The 10,731-nt window shown below is 36.9% G+C and overlaps 2 protein-coding genes across 3 annotated transcripts; one reads left to right on the forward strand and one right to left on the reverse strand.

Moving 5' to 3' along the window:
• The first annotated feature begins 434 nt into the window (after positions 1 to 434).
• Positions 435 to 2,147, forward strand: LOC106137245 (centromere protein X). Of its 2 annotated transcripts, none has more exons than XM_060949623.1 (3): positions 435 to 663; positions 774 to 944; positions 1,180 to 2,147. In XM_060949623.1, the coding sequence occupies exons 1-3, from the start codon at positions 580 to 582 to the stop codon at positions 1,195 to 1,197; spliced, it is 273 nt and encodes a 90-aa protein (XP_060805606.1). In that variant the 5' UTR covers positions 435 to 579; the 3' UTR covers positions 1,198 to 2,147. The 2 variants fall into 2 exon arrangements, with proteins under 2 accessions (XP_060805606.1, XP_013193498.1); XM_013338044.2 differs by having other exon boundaries at positions 452 to 663; positions 750 to 944.
• A 1,077-nt stretch (positions 2,148 to 3,224) lies between these two features.
• On the reverse strand, positions 3,225 to 10,604 carry LOC106137280 (phosphorylated adapter RNA export protein). The gene is made up of 6 exons (XM_013338086.2): positions 10,417 to 10,604; positions 9,938 to 10,195; positions 9,041 to 9,392; positions 6,024 to 6,115; positions 5,264 to 5,450; positions 3,225 to 4,730 (listed from the first exon to the last, which is right to left on the reverse strand). Exons 1-6 carry the CDS (start codon positions 10,477 to 10,479, stop codon positions 4,465 to 4,467), a joined length of 1,218 nt encoding a protein of 405 aa, XP_013193540.1. The 5' UTR covers positions 10,480 to 10,604; the 3' UTR covers positions 3,225 to 4,464.
• Between the last annotated feature and the right edge of the window lie 127 nt (positions 10,605 to 10,731).

Below are 10,731 nucleotides of genomic sequence, written 5' to 3' on the forward strand. Positions count from 1 at the left end.
TGTTATACCATTCAAAATAAATAATTAAATGAAAATAGAGTTATTAATAAAGAAGTGCTCCCACACAACAAACGCATTTTATATACCTAGATAATAGTACGGCACCCTTGTGTGCTAGTCTCACTCGCACTTGGCCGTTTTTTTAAATACCGGTGCATGTAGGTATATTGCTTTTCAACGTTCGTAAACAAGGTTTCTGATTTAGAATTTTTTATCAAAATAAGATGCACAAATTGTTTTCGTATCTATAAATCTATTGTTTGTTATACATGAAGACCTGATTTTAGAACATACTATATTGTTTACTTAGTTATTCACCTGTAAAAACCACAGGCACCACAGCCAAGAACTACCGACTAGACAGTCTAGTCTTCTGACCAAACTTGCAACCCCTAAATATTTTCTTTCGGAAACGTAGGTAGTTGCCGAACGATTTTCTAAATCCTTTACGTCAATGTCAATGCTGATTGTCAAGTCTAAATTGTCACGCGCGCACAGTTGTTTATTTTTGTCGCCTGAGTTGAATTTAAATTTAATTTAATTGAAGCCAATTTGTAACAATTTTTACATTATTTCACCATGGCTCGCAACTGCAATGAAAACGACGATGAAAGTATAGACCCCACTTCAATAACATCAAACGTAAAGAGCTCTGTAAAGCAAGTAAGTTTTCACAAAATTTGTACCTATGTTTTTAACAGTTTCCTTTAAATTTGGACTATTTATTGAGCAATTTTGTAATCTTTTAGGACATTATAAAAGAGCTCCTGCAGGGGTCATTCCAAGATAATAAGACAAAACTTGGCAACGATGCTCTATCTCTGATCGTGGAAGTTGCCAAGTGCCTGGTGACTGAGACCTGCCTGCGAGCATCCAACCAAGCTCTGCGCGAGAACTGCGACAAGGTTGAGTTGGAACACGTTGAGAAGTGCCTTCCGCAACTGGTAAGATATAAATAAGTGATGAAAACTGATTTGATGATGACATGAACCTTAATAAGTTAAAATATTATGAGTACTTCCTCATATTTATATTGAGATATTTCACTGATTACTTTTAAAAAATCCTGTACCTTTCATTAAATCTCTGACTATAAAATATATACCAAATTTTCTTTTGTATTAATTTTGTAAACCTTTTTGGCATTTTTTACATTTTAAGAAAGCTTTTCATTTTCAGATGCTGGATTTTCCATAAGGAGGTTTATATAATCCGAACATGACTTTGTGACTCTTCTGTCTTTGGACACCTAAGTGTCAAAGCACTGTGGGCTGAAAACTTTCATATCTTGCATTTCCATCTGATTCAGTATATTGAAGTCTGCACTTGCACAAGTATTCAATGTGTATTTGATAAGAAATATACTTGAATGAGGTTTGATGGCACTGGTAGTAAAAAGTTGGTCTTCTTGTATTGGCACTTGCTGTTAGGAAGCTCAGTCATTTAATTAATAGGCTTAGTAGCCCATTGAATTTACTCTAACAATTCTAAGAATATATTCTTGTTACCTAGCTAATTAAAACAAAAAACTTGAATTTAATTAAAAACATGTTTGAGAAGTATTTATTAATGGTATGTACCTATTATTTAGTATGTATGAATCTTGTGTTCAATTTTAGAAGTTTATGTACAAAACTAGCCTTTCAAGGGAAATCTAATGGTCTTAACAAACTCCTATTCTTAATGCAGATTTTAAACATTGTAAGCAAGTTAAAATTTTAGTACAAATATCAGAATTTATAAATAGTTACTAAAGTTGTAAAAGTAGTTTCTACTACATGACAATATGGTTGAAAATAATCTGCGCCAGAATGCCACAAATTTTTTGATTGAATATAATGTTCATCTTTCTTTTTTTAATTTGTATCATATACAATCTTTGTACCAAGTCTTTTTATTTAAATGTTTTTAGATTTTAAAGCTGTAAGTACACATTTCCCAATTGATAAGAAATGTGAATAATTTATTTGAAAATTTGTAAAAAGCAATATATTCATCACTGCAAAAAGTTATTTTAATTGTTGAGGACAATCCTCAATCTTATTCTTTAAAAATTACAAGTGAACTTTGTGGCGTTTTAGTAAAACGTCGCAAGTAAGAGAAATGAAATAATTAAAAAAATATAAAATAAAGACACTTTATTAGGACTAGTGTTTTTTTAAAGAGGTTGTTGGTAGAGCCATTGACACGAGATCCAGTAAGTAGCTGCTACAGGATAGCAAGCTACTCAACTTAGTGAATGCTGATAGTCCAAAGGTGAAGAAGACCCGGGGCGCGCGTGCGCACTTTAATAGGATTAATAGGCTGTGAAGAAGGGGGCCGGGGAGACCAAAGCGGCATAATGTCACAACCTATTGGGACAAAATGGTCCCATTTGTCCCACTATGACACTATGAGACACACGCCTAGAACTACAGTGGGCTAGACGGAAATCTCCCCCATAGCAAGCGGTAATAGATCGTTACCAAATACGCAGCTCTTTAAATAGTCCTTGGAGAATAGAAACGGTTCAGAAAAAAAAGTCCAACAATATTATGAAATTTTTTATTGCCAAACTAAACATACAAAGGTTGGCAACTATCTACTATGTTACAGGCATCTCTTCTGCCAAATCTTCCCGCAATTGTCAACTTCTAGAATAAAAAACAATTCACAAGACCAGGGTGTCTATTGTTATGTTACAATATGCACCTTTCGAAATAATATGATCATGAGATTTTTACACTTGACAAAAATTACTTATTTAAAGTCAACCAATCCACAGGTCTTAAACATTATTTAGAAAATAAGTATTAACCCAGTTTCAAACTTCGAGCATTCCGCGAGGCTGTTTATCAATTTATAAATACAAAAACAATTCATTAACGACACTTTCCAATATTTTAAAGTACACAATAAAATTTGATGGCAGTTCATCTAATAAGTTTGAGTACTGAGTTATTATATTTAATTTTGGACGATCAACTTCTCAACGACTGCCATAATTTCCATGATCCAATATGAAAATACTTAGCACACTTTACAAAGATGCTACCATAACCGAGTTATTATTGTCTACTCTATGATTTTAACAGGCAGTTTTTTGAATTAAAGACACAGATTTTATATATAAAAATATTTTATAGGCGGAAGTGAACACAACGCCCGATTCATATCGTAATTTTTTATGTTTTCAACTCACAGCATTTTTAATAAAGTATTTTGTCTATAATGGTACATATTAGTAATCTTGACAGTATTTTGATATTAGAGATCAACTAGGCAAAATGTCGACATTATTCAGTCTAAAAATGTGGATAAAGAAATTTAGTGCCCTTCGTCTTGCCAAATAAGTAAGCATGAATTAATGCAATACTTGAAAATATTTACATCTCAATTACTATTTTGACTAAAAATTTAAGTTCAAAAATATAAGATCATCAAGCTCTTAAAGAAATTGTTGTTTGGGAGTAACGAATTATTTCACAACATAAAAAGTAACAATAACTTGCTGTGGGTCCCATATCCCATGACTCTTTTCTGTGTTTCTATAAATTCGTTTGATCGCTAACCGACTCTTTTACGGCGAGGAAAATCATCTTGAGGAAACCTGCATATTCAAACAAGTAACAAACACCCAGTGTCTGAATATGCATGCAGTATATAGTATAGTACTATTAATAATTCTGTGATGTAAACAAGATTCCATGGGTAAGTTCTCTTGCAAAATCGCGAGATCAGACAGAAGTTGTTTTTTAGTAGTTCAGGAATTTATCCATTCCAGGATCAAGCTCTTCCGGAGAAATGAGGACGCAACCGGGACGAACACCAGGAGTAATAATTAAGTGGACTCCAGGTAGTTTTAGCAAACAGTAAAGAATGCAACTAAGGTAAACCCAAGATTAAAAATCTTTAAACAGCTGCTCATTTAAAAAATCCTTTGGTATAAAATCAAAGGTTGGTTAACTACTAGGTAGAGGTTAAACTTACAATTAGTTCCTTAATTAATACTTAATCGGGGTAAGGTTAGGGTTTTAAACATAGGCCAGTCATCTGCAGTATTTGCTCACAATCAATGCTACCCAAGAAGTTGGTCTAATAATTATAGATTCAAGAATGATTTTATTATGTGCGTAAGTAAATATTTTATTTAGATTTAAAGCCCTTTTAAGAAGTAGTGGACAGGAGCACCGCCATTGTTTTTAACGTTACTTAGACGATATTGTCACCAATGTTAAGCTCAATCAAGGGAAATGAAAATTATGCTTATGGTAATCGTCAACAGTGTAAAAATATCTCAAAGTGTAATGTGTTTTCACATTACACTTTCAACAAGACAAAGATGACCTTATTTGTATTTAACTTCACAGCAAAAGAAACCTTCATCCCTGGTAATACGAGCTGCGAATCCACTGTTAATATTAGATTGCGAAGCTGTCGCACTAAATTCACCAATCACGAAGCACCGTATCGTCCAATCACAGCTTAGAACATGTCCATGTCATCGTTGCACATCACTTCTAAGTAGTCGTCGTCGTCGTAGTCCTGCAGAGGGCGCTCCGTTCGGTCCGGCAGCGGGGAGGCGGGGCGCGCGGGGGACGGGGCGCTCGCGTCGTGCGGGCCGTCCGCGTGGCCGTCAGTGTCGCTCGAGCAGTCGCGGGCGTCGGTCGCGGGCGACGGCGGCGGGTTGGACCCGTGCTCCGACTGCACTGTCGCCTCGCCTCGAGATAGCAGTGAGGGTAGTTCAGAATCTGTTAAAGACACGCATGTTAGGTTATCAAATGGCAGAATGTTGTTTGATGGGTATGGAATGTAAGAATTAGAACATTAAATAAAAGCGAAACAACGATAGTTTGTCGCGCGATAAAGACTGCGTCGCGCGTGCCAGCTACAGGGGCAAGTTCTCATTTGTCTTGTCTACTTACAACTGAGGCATGATTTTGTCGCTGCTCCAAGAGTGAGAGGCAATAACTTATTATCCTCATGCTGGCAATTAGGTTTGAAAAGTTGTCGTTATTGAAGAAAATTCTGAAGTACAGGGTATTATTGCTTCTTCTGCACTGACGTTTAGGAAGAGGTAGTAAACATAATTTTAAGTAATTTATTTGATATCAACCAATATTGTGGAACCAAAATCTATGACAATTATTAAGTTAATATGTTTGATAAATGTTCCATAATAATGAATTTTTTTTTTTTTAAAGGGAAGTTTGTTTACCTTATCCCCTATTCTAGGGAGGGTTAACGATACACGATAAAGAGAAGTATATAAAACTGCATGAACCTGTAAGACTCTGCTTCAACTGCTCCATGACTTTCTGGCGGCTCTTGGCGCGTGCCTTCTTGATGCGGCGCGCGGTTTCCCTGCGGTCTTCGTTGAAGATCTGATTCACCATCTCCTGAGAGATGTCCACGTCACGTTTCAACAGGAAGAAGTACACGCCACCTGGTGTACGGCGACGCGTGCCGTTCTGTATTTAAAAATTTTTCAAATCATCTAAATGTTCCATACTGTACAGAGTCGCGGTTAAAATTCGTGATGCGCAAAAAGGAACAGGGTCAAATCCCACGTCAGCCATGTACCAATGATTATTTTCGAATTTATATATGTATACACTAGCTGTGCACGCGACTCCGTCTGCGAGAAATAGTTATTTTGGGCATTATTGAAGCCCTCAAGGATGAATAATTTTCCCTGAAAACACATTCTTTATTTCACATTCTTTATTATTTTTTCGCTCCTAATAGTTGCAGCGTGATGTTATATAGCCTAAAGCCTTCCTCGATAAATAGTCTATTCAACACAAAAAGAATTTTTTAATTCGAACCAGTAGTTCCTGAGATTAGCGCTTTCAAACAAAGAAACAAACAATCAAACAGACAAACTCTTCAGCTTTATAATATTAGTATAGATTTGTTTGAATACTAACCGATGCTTCCATGGTGGGGGAAAACATCGTGAACCTGCATTTTATTATTAGCCTGCATGCATAGCATTTTTTTTATTAATCTACATAGTGAATGTGTTATATTAGGCCACTTACCACCACCAGCATGCCTCCATCTGCTTCCACCCTTTGTGTCTCTTTATATATTTCCATAGCTTTGTGGGCACCAATTACTTGAACAATCCTCGCTGTAACAAGATAAATATAATAACCATTTGTTTTATTATTTGCTAATGTGAAGATATTTCTACATTCTGCTGAGGAAAATTACAGGAAATGCAATTTAATTATAAATACCGTAATTAGGCATGTTTGTTTCTTAGATGTCCCGAAATTTTCGCGGGAAAACAGGTCATTGTGCGTACGAATTCACGGGCAAAGGTTATCTTAAGAACGCCTAAGCCTTTAGGAGTAGAGAGAAGAACATTAGTACTTAATAAATGGGTGCGTTTCAGCCCAGTCCCATCAGGACGAAATGCATAATGACTCAGAACAATAGTCAATTTAATATTGTATGGTTAATTAATAAAAGTGTTTGGTAAATGGGTCTGGTAAGTGGGATCTTTTTGTGTCGAACTCAATGTTTCAACATAAAGAGATCCACACCTACACAAGAGTGGAAGGTATTTTAAAAAGTATGATAGACTTTGTGATTGTAGATGAAAGATTGAAGAACAAAGTGCTGGATACCCGTGCATATCGCGGTGCTGGCATTGACTCGGACCATTTACTGGTGATATCCCGGATAAGGGGTATCTTCAATCGCTGGCGGCACAAGGTAAGGGAGCAAACCAGCGCTTTGGAAAGAGTAAAAGTAGAAAATTTGCAAGATATGGATGTAGGTAAGAAGTATATTAATAGAATGAAGGATGAATTTGAATATTTAGATGAAATGAGCGATATTGAAGATGGATGGAAGGAATTTAAAGAAAGAATTGTGAAAGTAGCTGTTGAAGTGTGTGGTGTAAGTAGAAGAAGGAAAGGAAAAAATCACAAAAATGCGTGGATGAGTAAAGATGTGCAAGAACTTGTGCGATTAAAGAAGAAAGCATGGCTGGATTTGTTAGCAGCAAAAGCTAACTTAAGAATGCAAGAGGTTATAGATGAAGATGTGAATGAAGCACGTAAGGAATATAAGAAAATGAAAGATTTGGTTAAGAAAGCTGTGATTAGAAAGAAAGAAGAGTATAAAGAGGATTTTGATAAAAGGCTATCAGAAGACTTTCAGTCAAATCTGAAAGTATTCTGGAAATCCGTAAGGTCAGCCCGAGGAAATACTATAACCAGAGAGCTGACTAGGATCAGATGCCAGGATGGTAGCGTTGTGAAAGGAGAAGAATGTGTACTAAAGATATGGAAGGACTATTTTGAAAGTTTATTTGAAAAAAAGGAAGGAAATAAGAAAGATTTCTGCTATAGCGAAGAAAAAGAGAATGAGATGGAAGGCGAAATTGAAATGTTCGAAATTGTGGAAGCACTTAAGAGTATGAAAGCGGGAAAGGCTGCTGGGTGTGATAGAGTGTCGGTCGAGATGCTTAAAGCAGGAAAAGGCGTAGTAGCTAGTCAGTTGTACTGCCTTTTCAATTTGTGTTGGAGAAGCGGCCGAGTACCAAAAGATTGGTGTAAGGCTGTTATCGTGCCACTTTACAAAGGAAAAGGGTCACAGCTGGACTGCAAAAATTATCGTGGTATAAGCCTGCTTAGCGTCGTCGGCAAATTGTATGCTAAGGTATTGATTAATAGAGTCAGGAATGAAACTGATGACAAAATATGGGATGCTCAAGCGGGATTTCGAAAGGGAATGGGATGTACTGATCAGGTCTTTTCCTTGCGGTGCATAGCCGAAAAGTTTTTGGCCAAGAGTCAAAAAGTCTATTGCACATTCGTAGATCTGGAAAAGGCCTATGACAGAGTTGAGAGGAATGAATTGTGGTCAGCACTTTCTATGCATGGGGTGAGCAGTCTCTTAATACGAGCACTGAAATCCTTATATGAGGATTCGAGTGCTTGTGTCAGGATAAACGGAGCGCACACTGAGTGGTTTAAGATTGAGAAAGGCGTTAGGCAAGGATGTGTTGCGTCACCGTGGCTGTTCAACCTATTTATGGATAGCTGTTTGACAGATTTGAAAGAGTCTAAAAGTGGATTAAGGATGAATGAGTTACTCGTCAAATGTCTGCTCTATGCCGACGATCAGGTTATACTGGCGTCATCAGCGGAGGAGTTACAGGAGATGGTAAACTGTATGCATGAAGCTTTAAAAGAGAAAGGAATGAAAGTGAACGTAAGTAAAACTAAAACACTGGTTTTTGAAATGGAGAAAGAAATGACAGCATGTAATATTTTGATTGGAGGAGAAAAAGTGGAGCAAGTGAAAGAGTTTGTATATCTAGGATCAAAGTTTACATCAGATGGCAAGTATGATAGTGATATTGAAAGGAGAGTGAACGCGGGGAACATGGTGAATGGAGCTTTGCATGCCTTTATGAGCAGTCAGAAACTATCCAAAAAGGCTCGACTGGCTGTGCACAGGGGCGTGTTGGTCCCGACATTAATGTATGGGAGTGAAAGTTGGGTATGGCAAAAGAAGCATGAAAGCAGAATAAATGCAGTGGAAATGAGAGCGTTAAGGAGTATGATGGGTGTGAAATTGAGTGACAGGATAAGGAACAGCGTGATAAGGGAATGTTGTGATGTGAAAGAAGATGTAGTTACAGGAATAGAAAAGGGTATGTTAAGATGGTTCGGTCATGTGGAGAGGATGAATGAAAGCAGGTTGACTAAGCAGATATACAAGGAGAGTGTGGAGGGAAAGGTCGGAGTGGGAAGACCTAGACGAACGTATCTTGATCAAATTAAGGACGTCCTGGTAAAGGGTCAGGTCAAAAGTACCCGAAACCGCCGAGCTTGTATGAAGAGAGTTATGAATGTGGACGAAGCGAAAGAAGTATGCAGAGATCGTGGCAAGTGGAAAGAGGTAGTCTCTGCCTACCCCTCCGGGAAAGAGGCGTGATTTTATGTATGTATGTATGTTTGGTAAATTAACCTGGCCAGTGTTTAACAGGCTGCTTCTCATTGGATATAGCCCATGAAAATATTTCAAGAGTACTCACCTATTAAATCTTTCTTCTCCTCATCAAGTTTTACAGCAATATCACTGGCAACTCCATCTATCGAGTCCTCAGTGGTAACGGACAGATCTGGCAAATACCTAGGCTTCTGTTTCTCCTCCAAGTGCCTGTGGCTGTTAATTCGTTTGCCGAGCCTTAATTTCACATTAGACCGTTCTTCATTTGTCCTCTTATTCGATGACCTTTCCCGATCATCACTACTATTGGAAAATACTTTCTTAGATATATAGTCATCATCTAACCTATACTTAATAGTATAATCATAAGATTCAACGCCGTATCTGCTTTTTTTTGACACATCACAGGTGACCATATCTTCCGTAAGTAAGTCCTCCTGGAAATATTATTGTTATGTTAATCTGGTTCTTTTCATATCTCACTAACCAAGAGGATAATCTGGGGTTGCCTTATTTAACAAGATCGAAAAATTAAGGATTTCTTTTGCTTTACCTTCTTCTGGCAACTACTACAAGTTATCAATTAATTTGCATGTAATTAATTGACTGATAAATTTTTTATTCTAAAGCTGTCATTACATAAAGTGAAAAGTAAACATATTAACTTACACCTTCCTAGTTAAACGTCATGATCAGTTTTGAAAAATAATAACTAAAGATAAAAAAGATACAATAGATAAAAGAATACAACCACTCCATCTCTTTCCCAAGGATGTCATAAAAAGCAACTAAGAGAATAAGCTTATAAAGTTGGAATTCTTCTTTTAAGCAATGGGCTAGCAACTTGTCACTATTTGAATTTAAATTCTATCATTAAGGTAACCACTGAATGTGGCATATCTGTCTTTTCAAGACTGTTGGCTCTACCTACAAGGAATAAAGACATTATATGCGTGTTATTACTAAAGACAACAATTTATACCTGCAATGCTGTGCACCAAACATTATATTTGTTTTTCTTTTCTTGCTGTGGCGGTGGTTGTGGTCGCCGCGGACGAACCTTCAACCGCTTAGGGCGACGCCGGGGTTCGTCATCTGACTCCGATCCTGACGACTCCTGCGGCGACGCCTCGTCACTCTGCTCATCTTGGATTTGCATGTGAACTAACGATGGAGGATTGAACGTATCTGGTCGCTCCAGGGGTATATAAGCACCCTCTTCAACGTCGGAATCATCCAACTGGAAAAGAAAGAAGGCATTAGCAACTTTTTTAACAACCTACTTATTACGACGCAAAAATAATTTTTATCATATAATAAAAAGTTATTGTTACGATGTTTGGTAAGTGAATTACTAAGCATTACTTATACTTTAATTTTAAAGCGGTAAATAAGTTATTCGATAGAAATACTGGAAAAAAAATCTATGTTCAAAGCAAATCTGTAAACCATTAATCTAACCTCCCCATCCTCTCGTTCGTTACTGATTTCAACATCCAATTCACCTTCTGTAGTAGACATCATTCTCTAATAAAAAGTAAGAGGAACAATTTAATGATCTTTAAAATATATTAGATACAAATAGAAAATAAAAACTGTTCCGCCTATTTAGTAGTCGCTTCACCAAATGTCATTTTCTTGTTTGACGTTGACAGTTGACCATAAAGTATAAGTAAATTAAACTGTGTACTCACCGGGGTTTCGTTGGTCCGGTATGTTCATAGCTTTACATTATCGTCGCGTTTTTGTTGTGTGGTATTACTGAAAAGACTAATT

This window comes from Amyelois transitella, chromosome 19 (genome assembly GCF_032362555.1).
Source record: "Amyelois transitella isolate CPQ chromosome 19, ilAmyTran1.1, whole genome shotgun sequence".
Classification (NCBI taxonomy): Eukaryota; Metazoa; Arthropoda; class Insecta; order Lepidoptera; family Pyralidae; genus Amyelois; species Amyelois transitella.

Coding starts and splice junctions, on each gene's coding strand:
- LOC106137245 (XM_013338044.2), top strand. CDS start 580: ATGGCTCGCAACTGCAATGAAAACGACGATGAAAGTATAGACCCCACT. Junction 664..749: donor TAAAGAGCTCTGTAAAGCAA/GTAAGTTTTCAC, acceptor GTAATCTTTTAG/GACATTATAAAAGAGCTCCT.
- LOC106137280 (XM_013338086.2), bottom strand. CDS start 10,479: ATGATGTCTACTACAGAAGGTGAATTGGATGTTGAAATCAGTAACGAA. Junction 9,393..9,937: donor TTTGGTGCACAGCATTGCAG/GTATAAATTGTT, acceptor TAATATTTCCAG/GAGGACTTACTTACGGAAGA. Junction 5,451..6,023: donor ATGGAGGCATGCTGGTGGTG/GTAAGTGGCCTA, acceptor TTTTAAATACAG/AACGGCACGCGTCGCCGTAC.